Genomic DNA, 16563 nt, shown 5'->3' with positions numbered 1-16563 from the left:
CGGGAGAGAAGGAGGGAGGCGAGAGTCTCAGCCTCCACCCTGTGGCCTCCGCGGAGATTGGGGGAGGATGGTCACTGTCCTCTGTCTGCTGAGGTTGCCTTCTGCCAGGTGCAGAGGGGGGGACCACCAATCCCCCCATCTTACAGCCTCACCCCCCACTTTGCGCAGTTTGTGGATTAACTTGCCGGGGGGGATTCATTCGTGGCCCTAAGTTGAGGAAAAGGAAAAAAAAAAGGAGCAAGGAGAAGATCTCCAGGGTCTGTCCCCCATTCCAGGATACAAAGGCAGTGTCCCTACAGCATTTCCTCCAGGACTAGGCCTGGCACTGAATGTGTTCAGGGGCCCTGCTACTTTACAGGATCCGAAATCCAAACCTCTTGTCAATTCTAAACCCATTTTTTGGTAGAAGCTGGTTATTAGGGAAGAGTGAGAGCCCTCGGGACAAGCTAGGGGCAGAGACACAAGGTAGTAAACCTGTTCCTAGAGCACTGGAAGGGAAGGGGTCAAGAGGGAGCTCCCTAGGGCACAGAGGAAACTGAAGCCAGCTCAGCCAGTCCTGGGCATCAGCCATGGCCAACTGCCATTAGTGCTGTGTTTTCCAGAGTACTGAAATCCCACTAGAGTTCTCTCTTCCAGTTCACTCATTCGGTAAGTATCATGATACCTGCTAGTGTCATGCAGGATCCTGGGGATATGATGGAGTCCCCTCAGACAGCCAGACTATAAACTATCTTGAGCTTGTTTAAACAAAGACTTGCAGTTGAATACCTACTGACCATCAACTCTGTATGATGGGGATTGAAAACATACACGGATAAGAGGATGTGGACCCAGGGCAGTGAGGAGCCAGAGGAAGGAAGAATTAATTGTGTTGGTTGCTGCATAATAGGGCAACCAGAGAGTATTAGAAAGGCATCAGAGAAGTAGAGCTGAACTTTGAAGTATAAGGAAGAAATGGGCTGGGTGGAAAAGGGTGAACTAAGAAGGGAAAGGTAAGGCAGGATCTTGTAGGCCAAAGGAAGAGTATGGGAGAATGGTAGTGTATTCTGAGGTCTCTGAGCAGTTTGGTGTGGTGGGAGGCAGAGAGGCATGATGCAAGACTGGAGGAGTGCCCAGGGCAAGGGGTCAAGCAGGGCCTGGAAGGCCCTGTAGAGATTTAGCCAGAGTTTAGGGATGGCATTCAGAGCTGTGACAAATCAGATCTAGACTTTTAGAGTTGGCGTTAGATTCATGAAAAAGTTGTGGCCAACATCCAGATCAGAATGGCCAGAATCAAGTGAAAGTGGAAATGAAGAATTGTCAGAATGTAGTGACCAGTGAGATGGAGCAAGGAAGAAGAGTACGATAGTATGCCCCTAGCCTCGTGGCTGGAGGGACTGAAGAGAGTAATCTTTTGCTGTTTGGATGTGTAGAATTTGAGGAGCCTAGGGTTCATTGCAGGATGGATAGCAGTTAAATCTGGGCTGGACTAGATCAGAGGGTAACCAATATGTGGTAGTTCTTGAAGCAAAGTAGAAAAGGGAATCATCTGGGGAAAAGTGATAGAATGAGAAGACAGCCTGCCTCCGAGGGCTGAGGTGAACCCTATGCAAAAGACTGAGAACAAATGGTCAGAAGAGAAGAGGAAAATCTTGAGGGAAAGTGTTCCAGGACTAAGGGAAAGGGACTATTTTGCAGCCCGGCTGCCATGATTTGGGGTACCTTGTGCTGTCCGGTTGTGATGCATTCTTCTGTTTTCCCTTCACAGACCAGATGTTCACCATCCAACCAGGGCTAGCAGAAGGAGCCCAGTTCCTGGGGGGCCTGCCTCCTGCAGTATGTCAGCCCGAACTCCAACCAGACAGCAATTCCAACTTCATGGAGAGTGCCAAGGATGCCAATGAGAATTGGCATGAGATGCAAAGCAAAGTGGAGCCTATCCTGATGAGGAGCTCCTCTGAGTCACCCTCTGACAACCAGGCCTTTCAGACCACTAGACTCCTTGATGAGGTGGTCCGCAGTCCCCCAGAGGGTGCAGAGATTACTGGTGCTGAGCCTGAGAAGTTGGGTGGTGTCAGCAATGTCTGCTCCCCTCTGGAGGACATTGGCTATGCCAGCAGCTCCCTGAGCATTGACAGCCTTAGCAGCAGTCCAGAGCCCACCTGTGGGACCCCTGGAGACCCTAGTCCTCCAGATCCCTTTCTTCCCTCTGTGGCCCAAGCTGTGCAGCAACTGCAGGCTCAGGAGCGCTACAAAGAGCAGGAGAAGGAGAAGCACCACGTGCACTTGGTGATGTACCGTCGCCTGGCACTGCTGCAGTGGATCCGGGCCCTGCAGCATCAGTTGGTTGACCAGCAGGCCCGGCTGCAGGAGAGTTTCGACACTATACTAGACAACAGAAAGGAGCTTATTCGCTGTCTCCAGCAGAGGGCAGCACCATCCAGGCCCCAGGACCAGGGTTAACTGCCTCCACAAGTGTGCAAAAGTCTTAAGTGTGTATCTGCAGACAAATGTGTGATTGTGCACAAGTAAGTGCATGATTGCCTGTTGGCATGAGTGCATGTAAGTATAAGTGTACGTGTGTGATGTTGACTCAGGCAGGAATATTCATGTGTGTGTGAATGAGCTTTGTGTGCACATGTACAAACAGACTATCAGTGTGTGAGAATGAATGTGTATATGTAGCATGTATGTAAGAGTCAGTAACTGTGTATATTCATGTATAGCTATGTACCTAGAATTGTGTTTATTAGATTCACAAGGGAGATTATACATGCAGAATGTGTGTGTACTTAGGTGGGAGTTTGATTATTCTGGCTTATGTCAGGCATACATGAGTGAATCTTTGTGTGTTCAGTTATTTATGAAAGGGTGTGTATGTGTGTGTGTGTGTGTGTGTGTGTGTGTGTATAGGAAGTGTTTGTTGAAAGCATGTGTATTTATGACAGTCTCATACGCAGGTATGTGCCAGTATACATTCATTACACCTGGAGGGCATCTACCCATACTCTGTGTCACCCAAATCTACCCCAGCCATTTTTCTCCACTGGGTCCCATTGCTTCCTAGCAAGAGAATACTAGCCTACTGTCATTTATCTGAGGGTTGTGGCTGATACATTCTTCTGGCACTTCCCACACTACCTTTCCTTCTCTTTTCCCCTCACTTAATCCAGACTTTGCTCTGCTAAGACTGTGTCCCTCTTGTTGTTTTGTCTGTAAGAGGTTCTTTTTTTTTTTTTTTCAGTGCTGATGATCTCCAAGTCTTTGTGAAGGCCAGGCAAGTCCTTTAACTGATGAGCTACATCATCAGTTATAGGCTGGCTGCTCTAGCCTGCCTTCACATTTTGTCTAGTTTTGTCTGGATAGTTGAGAATTGGTATCAGGGAGGGAACTGGGAATTGTGACATGGGGACAGAGAAGGATGTGGAAGACTATCCTCTTGAATGCTGCCTTTCGCCATGGGAAGGTGATGGTGCAATCCTGTAAGGAATAGGAAAATGGAGTTCCCAAACAAACCACACCTTTCCACTGGGAAAAGATGTTGAAGTCCATATTGATTTGAGTTTCTGAGAGATGGTGTTCTCAGGCTGTGTTAGGAAAAGCCACATTTCCTAGGTTCCTCCCTGACTTTACAACGTTGAGTATCCAGTTGTTTTGGTTCATTTCTATGAAACAGAGCTCAGCTCTCTAGTTGAATGGGGCAGGCAGGGCAGTCCAACCTGTAGGAGCTTCTAGAGTTCTGAGTCATACCCCTTTCCATTACTACATGACCCTTTATACAGGGAGTGGCAGATTAGCAGAGGCTCTATGAGTTGGAGAGTGGTCAAGTCTTAGGGAGAACCAAGATTTGGATGACAAGAGCATGTAAGGTCCTGATGGTGAGCACTGAATGCTTGCAGCCAAACAGTGGCCTGGGAACCAGTAATGCTGCCTCTGGCCCTCAGAACCTCTACCTAAAACATATGGGCATCTTTCTACCTCTAATTCTACCCCGTTGTATGGACTGGTGTATGGACAGGGAGAGAGGGTGAAGCATGGACCCTGGGGAATATCTGTCTGTAGATCCTGCATGTTGAATGTGAACCTGGCTTCTGGACCAACCTAGGACAAATAAACACATGCAGAGAATTAAAGTTCTTGAGTGTTTCTTTGCTATCTGTGACCTGGTGACTTCTTCTACCCCCATCTGAATTCCTCTTTTGAGCATAGTCTTGGGAAGTTGGGGGAGACACTGGGGAAATCAGACCCCTATTACTTGGAGGTTAAGACTGGCTCAAGGATAGTCAGGGCAGAAAAGTTCATGAGACTCCTTTTTAACCCATAGCTGGGTGGCATACACTTGACATCTTAAACTATGTGGGAGGCTGAGACTGGAAGAATTATGGTTCCAGACCATCCCAGATAGAAAATTCCACAAGATTCCATCTTTTAAAAAAGTACAACTTAAAAGACAATAAAAATTTAATTTGTCCTATGAAGGTTAGAATGTGTTTGTGACTTTAAGTATTGCTATCCCACAATACTGTGAAATTGTGAAATTTATGTAATCACAATCAATAAAAAATTACTATTAAAATTAATTTAGGGGGCTGGCAAGGTGGCTCAGTGGTAGAGTGCTTGCTTGCCTTGCATGCATGAGGCCCTGGGTTTGATTCCTCAGCACCACATAAGCAGAAAAAGCCAGAAGTGGCACTGTGGCTCAAGTGGTAGGGCGCTAGCCTTGAGATGAAGAGCTGAGGGACAGTGCCCAGGCCCAGGGTTCAGACCCCACAACTGAAAAAAAAAAAATCTCTGTCTCCACAAAGGGAAGCTGGATGTGGTGGCATGCACCTGTTATCCCAGTATGACAGAAAGTCTAAAGTAGGTGAATTATAGTTCAGATAAAGGTCCAGGTGGGAAGTAAGAGCCTATGTAAAGCCAGGTGCTACTTCCTCATACCTATATCCTAGTTACTTAGGAGGCTGAGATCTGAGGATGGAGGTTTGAAGCCAGCCCAGGCAGAAAAGTCCCCGTGAGATTCTAATCTCCAATTAACCATTTGAAACTAGGAAGTAGAGCTGTGGCTCAAGAGGTTGAGCACTAGTCTTGAGCACAGAGGCTCATGGACAATGCCCTGACTCCAAATTCAAGCTCCACAATCTACAAAAAAAAATAAAAATAAAAGTAAATCTATTAAAAACTAGTGAGGAGCCGGGTGCCAGTGGCTCATGCCTATAATTCTAGCTACTAAGGAGGCTGAGATCTGAGGATCACACTTCAAAGCCAGCCCAGCAGGAAAGTCCATGAGACTCTTATCTCCAATAAACCACTAGAAAACTGGAAGTGGCACTGTAGTTCAAGCAGTAGAGCGCTCGCCTTGAGCTGAAGAGTGTAGGGACATTGCCCAAGCTCAGAGTTCAAGCCCCACGACCGGCCAAAAACAAAAACTAGTGAGGGGGCTAGGAGTTTGGCTTAGTGGTAGAATGCTTGCCTAGCATGCATAAAGCCCTGGGTTCAATTCCTCGGTGCCACATAAACAGAAAAAACTGGAAGTGATTCTGTGGCTCAAGAGGTAGAGTGCTAGCCTTGAGCAAAAGAAGCTCAGGGACAGTGCCCTGAGTTCAAGCCCCAGGACTGGCAAAAAATAGTGAAAAACGGGGCTGGAGGCATGGCTCAAGTGATTAATGTCCTACTATCAAGTGTGTAGCTGTAAGTTCAAATGCCAATACTTAAAAAAATCTGAAGTCTGAGTATGTAGCTCCACAGTGGATTCTTGCTTAGCATGCTACAGGCCTTGGGTGTGTGTGGGGGGGGGGGGGGAAGAAGGTTCTCTCAGCTGAGAAAAAGATGAAAGCCAAAACTAGGAAACTATGGTTGATTGTATTACTGGAATTCTGTTATCATTTGGGGTCTAGAGAGAGGTCTAGGCCCAAAGGTGGATTTGGAAAGGAGACTAGCCAGAGAGAGACAGCTAGTACAGTAGAGTTTGGGGCAGAAAAAAATGAGATAGAACCTCAATGGTTGTTCCCCATCAAGTATGTTGGCTACTGATGGTAGGAAGAACTGGGGCAATTGCTGTTCAGTTTCTACTTGTGGCAGTAGTAAGACTGAGCTAAAGGACCTGAAGATGCTCTGTATGCATTAAGATTGAAGCCTCTTTCCTCGTCCTTGTGTAACCCTTGTGTGCACAGGTAGATGAGACTTGGGTCCAGAAGCCTAATACATAAGTTACTCCAAGCTGAGTAGAACAGAAGTCAGGGCTGTGCAGGTCAGCCTGAGACTTCTGCGTTTGGGAGATTGTGCTGAAATCACCAGGGTGAGGATTTCTTAGTCCCCAGAATAGTGCAGGGAATAGGGAAGGTCAATGAACTTGAGAGGGATTTGGCCAGTCAGCCATCTCTACTCTCTACCCCTTCAGGCAGGAAGTCTAACCCAGGCTCTGGGTGTTAATGGACAGTGTTGCTTAGGTGGAGTGAGGGATGAAGTTGGGGCCAAGATCCAGAGACCAGATTAGGAAACAACTGAGATCTAAGCAGGCCACAGGCACAGGGCTGAAGCATGGAAGCAACTGGCAAGGGGGTAGTGCAAGGCTGAGACCACTAGCAAAGAGGTGGCTGGGTTAGTTGAGATCTTTCTCTTCAGAGACTCCAAATAGGTCAACCCCATCACATATGGCCACAGGGGATGAGTTTAAAACCTGGGGTGTAAGGAAGCTGGAAATGAACAAGGAACTGAGGAATGGTGCAGAGTTGTGTGTGGGGGTGGTGGAAAGGCTTCCAAATATAATAGGTGGGAAGCCCAGGCCCAGGCACTACACTTCAGGACTCCAGTGTAAGTTCTATCTAAGGTGTGTGAATGCCTCCTTGGTGGTAGCTCTGTGGTTCTCTGTCATTCCAGCCTCACTCAAATCCCAGTGTTAGTGCCTCCTATTCATGGCAGGAACAGGTGACAGGAACAAGAGAGAGGCAAGATCTGTGAGGGCTTGCTGGAGGAAGAAGAGCACAGGAAGAAGTTGTATTCTGGCTTACTGCAGACTGGACCCAGATGTCTCCACTTAGTACCTGTGCCTCAACTGTAAAACAGGGGCAACAGCAGTAGGTCATATGTGTATGGATGAACACATGAAGAAGACTGAGTCAGGAGCCTAGCCCTTGGAGGCAGTCTGTAAATGCTGTTATTATCTGACTAGGAGGAGACAGGAAGGCTGTCAGAGGTAGGAGATACAGTTTGTATTGTACCTTTGCTGGGTGGAACTTTGTAACTTTGCTGGGTGGGGATGGGATAGGTGGGAGGGAGAATTATAGAAGAGGCGACACTGATCAAGATGAATTGTACATAAATGGTCATGTTAAATTGAAACTGCTTTGTACAGCTTTTTTAAGAGAAGAAGATAAAGGAGAAGAGGAGGAGGAAGAGAAAGAGGGAAAACAAGGAGAGAGGAACCAGAGAGAAAATGGGAGGGGGAGGAGGAGGAGGAGGAGGAGGAGGAGGAGGAGGAGAAGAAGAAGAAGAAGAAGAAGAAGAAGAAGAAGAAGAAGGAGGAGGAGGAGGAGGAGGAGGAGGAGGAGGAGGAGGAAGAGGAAGAGGAAGAAGCCTGGCACGGGTGGCTATGTTTGTAATCCTAGCTACTCAAGAGGCTGAGATCTGAGGATGAGAGTTCTAAACCAGCCCAGGCAAACAAATCCAAGACTCTTATCTCTAATGAACCAGCATGGGAAATGGAGATTTGGCTCTAGAGGTAGAGTTCGACCATTGAGCAGAAAAGGCAAGATTGTGAGACCCTGTGTTGATGAATAATAATAGTGGAAGCATTGCTGAAGAGCCTTAAATCCCAGTGCTATGAGTTTAATAGCTACTAGTGGCTGAGATGGCAGAAGCTGGGGACGTCCTGGGATCTGAGCCAGACCTCCAATCAGAGCTGGTATGCATGCTCACATCCACCGGTCACCTCCAGACGCACTGTGCACACACACTCCTTACACACTCCTCCTGCCCACATCCCCAAATGCACGCGTGCACGCCAGCCCTCGGCGCGTGCCCCTCCCCCAGCACGGCCCTCTCCTCCGCGCAGACCCTCCCCTCGGCCCAGAACCCGAGGATCGCCACATCTTTCTCTTTTGGTTTATCATCCGTGGATCTGAGGAGTTGAGCGTGGATTTGGTTGAACGACTGGTTGGGGGGGGGGGAAGCACCGGAGAAAGTGGGGGGCGGTTATGGGACTCATGTGTCACTTGGCAGGGCCTGGGGAGGGGCCGGGACCCCCTGATTGGGGATGAGGGAGGGCTCGGCGGTGAGAAAGGTCCCAGGGGCTTAGGCATGTTGGGGGGCGGGCGGGGCTGGCTGGGGGGTGTTCAGCTGGTGTTCCGTCGTCCCCCGAAACGCGCAGACAAAGGGGCGGCCTCCTCCGAGCCCGCGGCGCCTGGAGGGGCGCACACAAAGCGGGGAGCGGCGGCGGGCGGCGCGGAGCTGCCACCCTCCCCCCCCCCCCGAGCACCCCGCACCCGACGGTTGATCCGCAGCCTCCGGAGCGCGTTCCTGGCGGCGCCTAATCCCAACAAGCATGAAAACGGCGCGGGCCGGCCCGCCCGCAGGCCCTTTGTCCCGGCCCCGGGTGGGACAGCTGCAGCCGGGGTCCCCTCCCCGCTCGGTGGCCCTGCCCCGCGGCCCCCGCGGCCCCCGCCGCCCTCCTCCCCTCAGCTGCCGGGAAGCCCGGGAACAGTCCCCGGGTTTGCGCCTGGGGCGCAGGCTGGCAGGGGCGGGGGCGGGCCGGGCGCGCTCCCCTGGACGGGGAGGGCAGGATTAACCCCGGGGTCTGCAGGGGTGGGTGGCACCCTGCAGGGAGGAGGAGAGGAGGCTGCGGGGCGGGGGCCGGCCCGCCTTGGGAGGAGGTGCCGACTCCCGGCCGGGAGCTGTCCCCCGGCCTCGCTGCATCCCTGCGCCGGCCTGGGATGCAACCCTCGGTGCTCACCAACCCTCGGGACGCCCGCACCTCTCTCCCCAAAGCTGGGCCCGCGCCCTCTCTGTCCGCTCCCCGAGCACCCAGCCCCGCTGGCCGGCAGCTCCTCAGGCTGTCCAAGTCGGAAACCAAGCCTGTTTTCTGTTTGTACCCAAAGCAGCTCAAGTCTCGGGTTTATCTGCATGTGTGTGTGTGTGGGGGGGGGGCTCAGGCCCTCCTCCGGCTCTCCTCCTTCCCTCCCTCCGCGTGCCTGCCAGTCGTGAGTTCGGTCCCAGCCACCCCCCTGAGTTCTACAACCCCCTCTTCCGTTCCACTTCCGTTGCATGGGGGCAGGCCACAGTCATCCCTCACCTGGACAACTTTAGGTCTGGCCAGCCTTCTCTTTTCAGGAACCACCACACTCTAACGCTGGCCTCTGTAGAACAGATAGGGTCGAGCCGGTCGCCGGTGGCTCACGCCTGTAATCCTCGCTACTCAGGAGGCTGAGATCTGAGGATCGCGGTTCAAAGCCAGCCCAGGCAGGAGAGACCGTGAGACTCCTATCTCCAATAAACCACCAGAAAACCGGAAGTGGTAGAGCTCTCGCCTTGAGCTGAAGAGCTGAGGGACAGCGCCCAGATCCAGAGTTCAAGCCCCACGACCGACCCAAAAAAAAAGAAAAAGAAATTGGGGAGGTGGGGGCTGCTAAGGCTGACATGTTGGGTTAAGAGAGACTGGCTGGGGCTGGGAAGGTGACTCAGTGGTAGAGTGCTTGCCTTGCATGCATGAGGCCCTGGGTTTGAGTCCACAACACCACATATGCAGAAAAAGCTAGAAGTGGCACTGTGGCTCAAGTGGTAGAGCGCTCGCCTTGAGCTGAAGAGCTGAGGGACAGCGCCTAGGCCCAGAGTTCAGGCCCCACAATCGCCAAAAAACAAAAAACAAACAAACAAAAAGAACAGATAGGGTGGAATCCCTCCGCAGACTTTTCCAAGGCTCTCCAGGGGGCTCCAGTTGCTTGAAGTGGCTTGGTTCCTGCACTTCTGGTCTAAACTTCGCCAGGGACTGGTCTCCCACACATCCATAACAATCTACCTCTACAAGAGCCTTCATGGGGACTTTTCCCACTCAGCAAAGGGTGTAAAATAGGACTGGGAATGTGGCTTAGCGGTAGAGTGCTTATCTAGCATGCATGAAGCCCTGGGTTCAATTCCCCAGTACCATATAAAGAGAGAAAGCCAGAAGTGGCACTGTGGCTCAAGTGGTAGAATGCTAGCCTTGGGCAAAAAGACGCTCAGTGACAGTGCTCAGGTCCTGAGTTTAAGCCCCAGAACTGGCAAAAAAACAAAACAAAAGGGTGTAAAATATTGCTGGTTAGCCTTGCTTCTGACTGAACCATCTTTCAGGGTCCCAAGTTCTAGGGGACTACAGAGCTATGGAGGGTGTATGGAAGCCAGAACCTCCAGTGAAGGTCCTGTTGTCCATCATTCAAGCTCAGACCAGCCTGGAACAGGTGGGCTCCTCCAGGCTGAGAGGCTGTGCCCTTCCTCAGCTGCTGTGGCTCTGGAAGCCACCCCACTCTGTAAAATCCCTACACAGGCCTCATGAGGCCTGAACTACCAGTTAATACTGTCACCTGGCCTGTTTGTTCCAGACTCTTCAGGTGTGCTACATCCCTAGAGACTTAGACCCTCCCAGTCTGTAAACACGTCTGTGTCCCTCTGTTCCCATCTCCTTTGTCGGCAGACTCCTCTTTCCTGGCATTGCCAGACACCTGTCTCTGAGATGCTCTTTGCATTTTTCTCTTCATAGTAGACAGGAGATTCCTACAATATACAATATTTATAACTATCTATCATGTGCCAGACTCTCTGCTAGGCACTGGGGACCCAGATGACTCAGAAACAAACCCAGCCTTCAGGGACTTCGCAGTCTAGCAGGATAGAGACAAAGATCCAGACGAAGATAATGAGAGTGCAGTGTGATCGCGTACTCGCACTCTTACAAGCATGTTTCATAGCACATTCCCACAGCGCGAAGGAGAAGGTTTTTATCATCAAAGGGGCTTGGGAAACCTGATTAAACAAGGCCTACTGGGCATCTTTCCTGAGGACTCTTCAATGACCTTATTGTGTGGTGTGAGTTCCTATTTGTGTGGTGGGGCTGAGGGGGTAGTGTATACAGATGATTTCTCAAATTTGCTTGAGCTTGGAACCTTTTCCCAGGGATCATCTTATGGATTTAGTGTTGCACACACTACATTTGGGAAACATAAATGTGTGAACGGAGAGACTTAATTCTGTGTTTGGAAAGGGAGGATGGAGGTGAGGGGCAGTCAAGAAAGAGTTCATAGCAGAGCTCACAGTGACTTAAAGTACAAATAAGTGGGGAATAGAGCATTCTAGAAAAAGTGAAGGGGACTTTCCCTGGGGAAGCAGGAACCTGGGGCTCTGAGGACTTCAGAAACAGGATTTTCTCAGCAATAGGTGTAAGGTCTGCTCCTGGATGGCAAGCAGTCTCCACCCAGTACCTGCGCTACCTAGGCAACTGGCATACCTAGAAGAGGCCACATCTGCATCCACTGAGGTCACATCTGGATTCCATGTGACCACACCTTAGATAAGGCCTAGCCCAGGGCCAGATGCTGTCGCTGTCTTTCCCGGCTCTTTCCCAGCCTCGTGTAGTGCCAACATGGCCTGGTGCCAGCAGGAACAATGAATAAACCTTCCCTTTACCTGAATACCACGTGTGTGGTATTGTTCTTACATGGCAACCTCTCTTTAAAACCTAACAATAGGATTTTACCTCAGTAGAAATCAAACCCAGAGTCTTGTATATGCTAGGCAAATGCTACACTACTGAGCTATATCCCAGTCCAGCAATTGCAGCCTAGCATAGTACTTAGTAGTGGTTACAGATGTTTAGTCTTGCAAGCTAAACTATGGATTTGCATTTTGTAGGATACTAGGCATTGTAATAAGGGCAATGAAATAATATGCTTGTCTATGAGCCACACACACACACACACACATGTCTTCAGGTACACCAGGGCCTTCACAGTTTAGGTGCATATGGAGGTAGGCCTAGATTCTATGCCAGGTTGGTTTGGTTTCATTATGGGAGTCACCAAGGTTCTTTCCAAAGACCTTCCCATTTAATGTGTGTTGAATTTGGTTCTGGAGGAGTCTGTATCCCACTAACACGGGCCCAGGTCTAAAACGTGCAGATACATGCAGGTGTTTGTGTATAGATCCATATCCTGCTGGGTTTGGATTTCCTGGAGTTGGGGAGAATATTAGGGAAGGGCTCTAAGAATTTCCCCCTTTATGGTTTATTTCCTGGTTTATGGCTTAACCTGAGGTAGAAAGTTCTTGTAGGAAGCCTATGAGGTAGGCTACCAGATTCCTTCCTCCATTTTCATGATTGCCTTGTACTTAACCTTACCTCCATCCCAACACCACGTCTCTCCCAGGACCCACCCCTTCCTGTGCCTCCTCCTCAGGCCAGTCACATCCTCAATCCTCTGCACCGTTAAGATAACATTTTCTTGCCCCTCCTCATGACATCCCAACCCTATGCAGCGCTTCTGTTTCCTCCAGGAATTCTCAAGTTCATCTCAGGCCACGTGCAGTGCCATGCTCGCCCGTCTCGTTCCTGTGTTACTCCTGTCCTCATGCCATTCTCAGCATCATGTTTCCCAGCTCTCTGCATCCCAAACTTTGTCTATAGACAAAATCCCAAGCTTTGTCTATAGATGAGTATTTGGAGGGGGAAAAACGAGAGAAAACACCTACAGACACTATTCTTGTATTAACTCATTTGATACTCATAAAACCCTAGGAGATAGATACTATTGTCATCTCCGTTTATGGATGAAGAAACTGAGGTCCAAGAGGGTTGGGCAAATTGCCTACAATCCCATTGTTGGCAAGAGGCGGAGACAGGACTCAAGCCCAAAATGTCTGGTTACAGAATCTGGACTCTTGCCATCTGAGATTCCACATCTACCCTCCACATCTCAAGAATGATCTTCCATTTCTGCTACCCAGACTTATGCCAGTCTCATTTCAATATTTTCCCTGTCCTGAATATGCCATTTCTTTAGAAAATTTAAAAAATTGGTGTATATTAATTATATAAAGGTATTTCATTGTGGTCTATCTATGCATGAATCTAATGTGCCTTGATCAAATTTATACCTCTATTACTCTTTCTTATCCTTTGAACTTTTTATTTGTGCCAGTACAAAGACACATGGACTCTCGTGCCCAGGCTGGCTTTGAGCCATGATCCTTAGATCTGAGCTTCCTGAATTGCTAGGATTACAGGTATAGGCCACCAGCCCCTACTATTTCCTTCACTTTTATTTGAATTTCCTATTCTTTTTTTTTTTTTTTTTGGTCGGCCGTGGGGCTTGAACTCTGGGCCTGGGCGCTGTCCTTCAGCTCTTCAGCTCAAGGCGAGCACTCTACCACTTGAGCTACAGCACCACTTCTGGTTTTCTGGTGGTTTATTGGAGATAGGAGTCTCATGGTCTCTCCTGCCTGAGCTGGCTTTGAACCGCGATCCTCAGATCTCAGCCTCCTGAGTAGCTAGGATTACAGGCGTGAGCCACCAGCACCCGGCGAATTTCTTATTCTTTAAGAAATAATTTAAATTATCGATTTTCATACATGCTTATGACTTAAGTCATGGTTATCCTTATCACCTTTACCATTAACCTCCCTCCTCCTTCGTCCCCCCAAAGAGTTCCCCCTTTTATATCATGCCATTGTTTTCTTTTTAGATTTTTTTTTTTTTTTGCCGGTCATGGGGCCTGAACTCTGGGCCTGGGCACTGTCCCTCAGCTCTACAGCTCAAGCCTAGAGCCCTACCACTTGAGCCACAGTACCACTTCTGGCTTTTCCTGCTTATGTGGTGCTGAGGAATTGAACTCAGGGCCTCATGCATGCAAGGCAAGCACTCTACCACTGAGCCACCTTCCCAGCCCCAAATGTTTTAGATTTTATATATTAAAGATACTATGTGATATTTGTCTTTATGCGTCTGTTTTATTTCCCTTAACATGATCATCTTCAGTTCAATCCATTTTCCTGCAAATGTCATTATTTCATCCCTTATGGCTCAATAATACTCCATGATGTATGTACATCACTTTTGTTCTATCTATTCATTGGCTGATACCCCCATGGAGTCTTCTAATACTTTGTCTCTTCATAGCATTCACTATTTTTCAAATTGCTTCCATTTCTGTGGTTTTTTTTTTGTTGTTGTTGGTTATAGGGCTTGAACTCAGGGCCTGGTCACCACAATCCCTGAGCATTTTGTTCAAAGCTAATGCTCTACCACTTTTTTTTTTTTTATGCCAATTGTGGGGCCTGAACTCTGGGCCTGGGCGCTGTCCCCAGCTCTTCAGCTGTAGACCAGCGCTCTACCACTTGAGCCTCAGCCCCACTTCTGGCTTTTTCTGCTTATGTGGTGCTGAGGAATCGAACCTAGGGCCTCATGCGTACAAGGCAAGCACTCTACCACTGAGCCACCTTCCCAGCCCTGCTCTACCGCTTTGAGCCACAGCTCCACTTCCAGTTTTCTGGTTGGTCAATTGAAGATAAAGAGTAACACACACTGGCCTTCCTGGGCTGGCTTTGGACCATGATCCTCAGATGTTAGCCTCCAGAGTAGCTAGGATTACAGAGATGAGCCACCAGCACCCAACTTCCACTTCTGTTATATGGCTCTCCAGCAGTTGTGGCCCACTTAGTTTTACTGGAGAAACTACAACTAAGTCTAGGCATTAACTATGCAAGCTGCCTTTCTCCCTTACCCAGTGAGTCTAGAATGGCTGGGGTTTTCCTTGCTTCCTAAGTCTCTCCCAGAGAGACTGTCCTCGGGGGGGGGTCCCCCACTAAATTAGTGGCCTAAGGTTCTGCTCCCTGTTGTAATAACATCCCCTTACACATCTTTATGGTTGGACAGTTTATAGAACTCTGTCCCTTCATGATCCCACCCTGAGAGGCAAGCATGCAGGTCTATTTTGTAGATGAGGAAAGAGGCTCAGAAGTCATGTGATGGAGAAAGGATCCTGCTCATCCAACTACATGACCACCCAGGCATCTATTGAAGCCCAAGGGAAGATCTGATTTGTACATGTGCGTGCATGCATGCACATGTCTACACACATGTGAGTGACTGGCATTTGGATGATTCTTTGAGTGGTATTGTCCTAGGCAGCAATGACCCAGTTACCTTCCCTGTCCCCTAGACATGCAATTCCAGTACCAGCACTGTAATTTCAACAACCAAGAAAGGGTAAAAACAGATGGGAGTGGCAGTTCATGCCTATGATCCCAGAACTCAAGAGGATTTTGAGTTTAAGATTAACCCAGGCAGTTCCATGCCAGCCTAAGCTGCATAATGATACGGGGGTGGGAAGAGAGAGAGAGAGAGAGAGAGAGAGAGAGAGAGAGAGAGAAGCAGAGACAGAGAGACAGAGAGACAGAGAGACAGAGAGAGACAGAGACAGAGAGAGAATCCCAGGTTCTTGAGACCTCAGTTTCACTCAACCTGCCTCTCAGGCCTAAGGGGACTGTGGGGGAAATAGTGGAGGGTATTTTTTATAGAAAGAGGGGAGGAGAAAGGACTCCACTCTACTCCCTCCAGGCCTCACCTAATCGCCACACTCTGCATTATTACCCGCCTAATGCAGCGTGCTTTTAAATAAAATATGCAAAGATTTCCCTCTCAAATTATCTCCTCAGGCAAGCGAGCTCAACTTCAGCTTGTTAATGGGAAAAATGCAAATAGGCTTCCCACTCCTCTCCCCCAGCCCTTAGGCTCTGGGCAGCTAATACAGTTTTGCTTTCTTTCTTTCTGGGAATGTCTGTTTCTATTGAAACCATTATTTGCAGGGTAGGGGATTGCAAGGGCTTTTCTCAAGAGCTATCCAAAAGCAAATCTTAGAAGGAGAGAAGACCTCTGGCAGAACAGGTTTGAGAAAACTGCATGGTTGTGAGGCCTATCAAGCCCCCCTCTCTTGTGCCAGTGCTGGGGCTTGAACTCAAGGTGTGGACACTGTCCCTTAGTTTTGTTCATTCAGAGCTGGTGCTCTACCACTTGAGCTACAGCTCCACTTTTGGCTTTTCGGTTATTTATTAGAGTCTTATGAATCTTCCTGCCCAAGAAGGATTCTAACCAGCATCCTCAATGTTCAGCCTCTTGAGTAGCTAGGATTACAGAAACACTGGCATCAGATTGCTGTCCCCATCAGCCTTTGAGGCAAGCTGAGATCTCAGTTCTTTCCAAGGCTTCTGCCAGGTTGGATGGAGGCTAGTCATTGCATTAGTGACCCACACATAGTAGGCACTTCTCTGGTGTAAAGCTATTGCTAGCTTGGGCAGGATATAGACATGGAGAAACAGATTTCTCTTGTGTCTTTATCAAATTCACACTCTAGCAGGAAAAAAACACAAAAAATTTCCCAGATCATTAAAACTTAAAAAGCAATTACAGGATATCTTAATTGAGCAATCAAATCCAGTATCTTTATAATGAGACAACTTGGCACCTGCCTCCAGAGGTGAAGCCCTGAGGATGCACCATCACCTCTCCTGCCAAAGATGGAGACTGTGGAGGAGGTTATCACTAGGGTAGCCTAAATGTATGGTTAGGCT

General features: G+C 49.0%; 1 protein-coding gene across 1 annotated transcript; it reads left to right on the top strand.

Annotated features, from left to right (window-relative positions):
- Nucleotides 1-608: 608 nt before the first annotated feature.
- LOC105999130 (chromosome unknown open reading frame, human C1orf216) lies at nucleotides 609-3622 on the top strand. Its single transcript, XM_013034063.1, has 2 exons — nucleotides 609-648; nucleotides 1748-3622. The coding sequence occupies exon 2, from the start codon at nucleotides 1753-1755 to the stop codon at nucleotides 2440-2442; it is 690 nt and encodes a 229-aa protein (XP_012889517.1). The 5' UTR covers nucleotides 609-648; nucleotides 1748-1752; the 3' UTR covers nucleotides 2443-3622.
- Nucleotides 3623-16563: the final 12941 nt, after the last annotated feature.

This window comes from Dipodomys ordii, unplaced genomic scaffold, assembly GCF_000151885.1.
Source record: "Dipodomys ordii isolate 6190 unplaced genomic scaffold, Dord_2.0 Scaffold181, whole genome shotgun sequence".
Lineage (NCBI taxonomy): Eukaryota > Metazoa > Chordata > Mammalia > Rodentia > Heteromyidae > Dipodomys > Dipodomys ordii.
Note: the sequence above shows the minus strand (reverse complement) of the source record. Positions and strands in the feature narration are given on the sequence as shown.

Coding starts and splice junctions, on each gene's coding strand:
- LOC105999130 (XM_013034063.1), top strand. CDS start 1,753: ATGTTCACCATCCAACCAGGGCTAGCAGAAGGAGCCCAGTTCCTGGGG.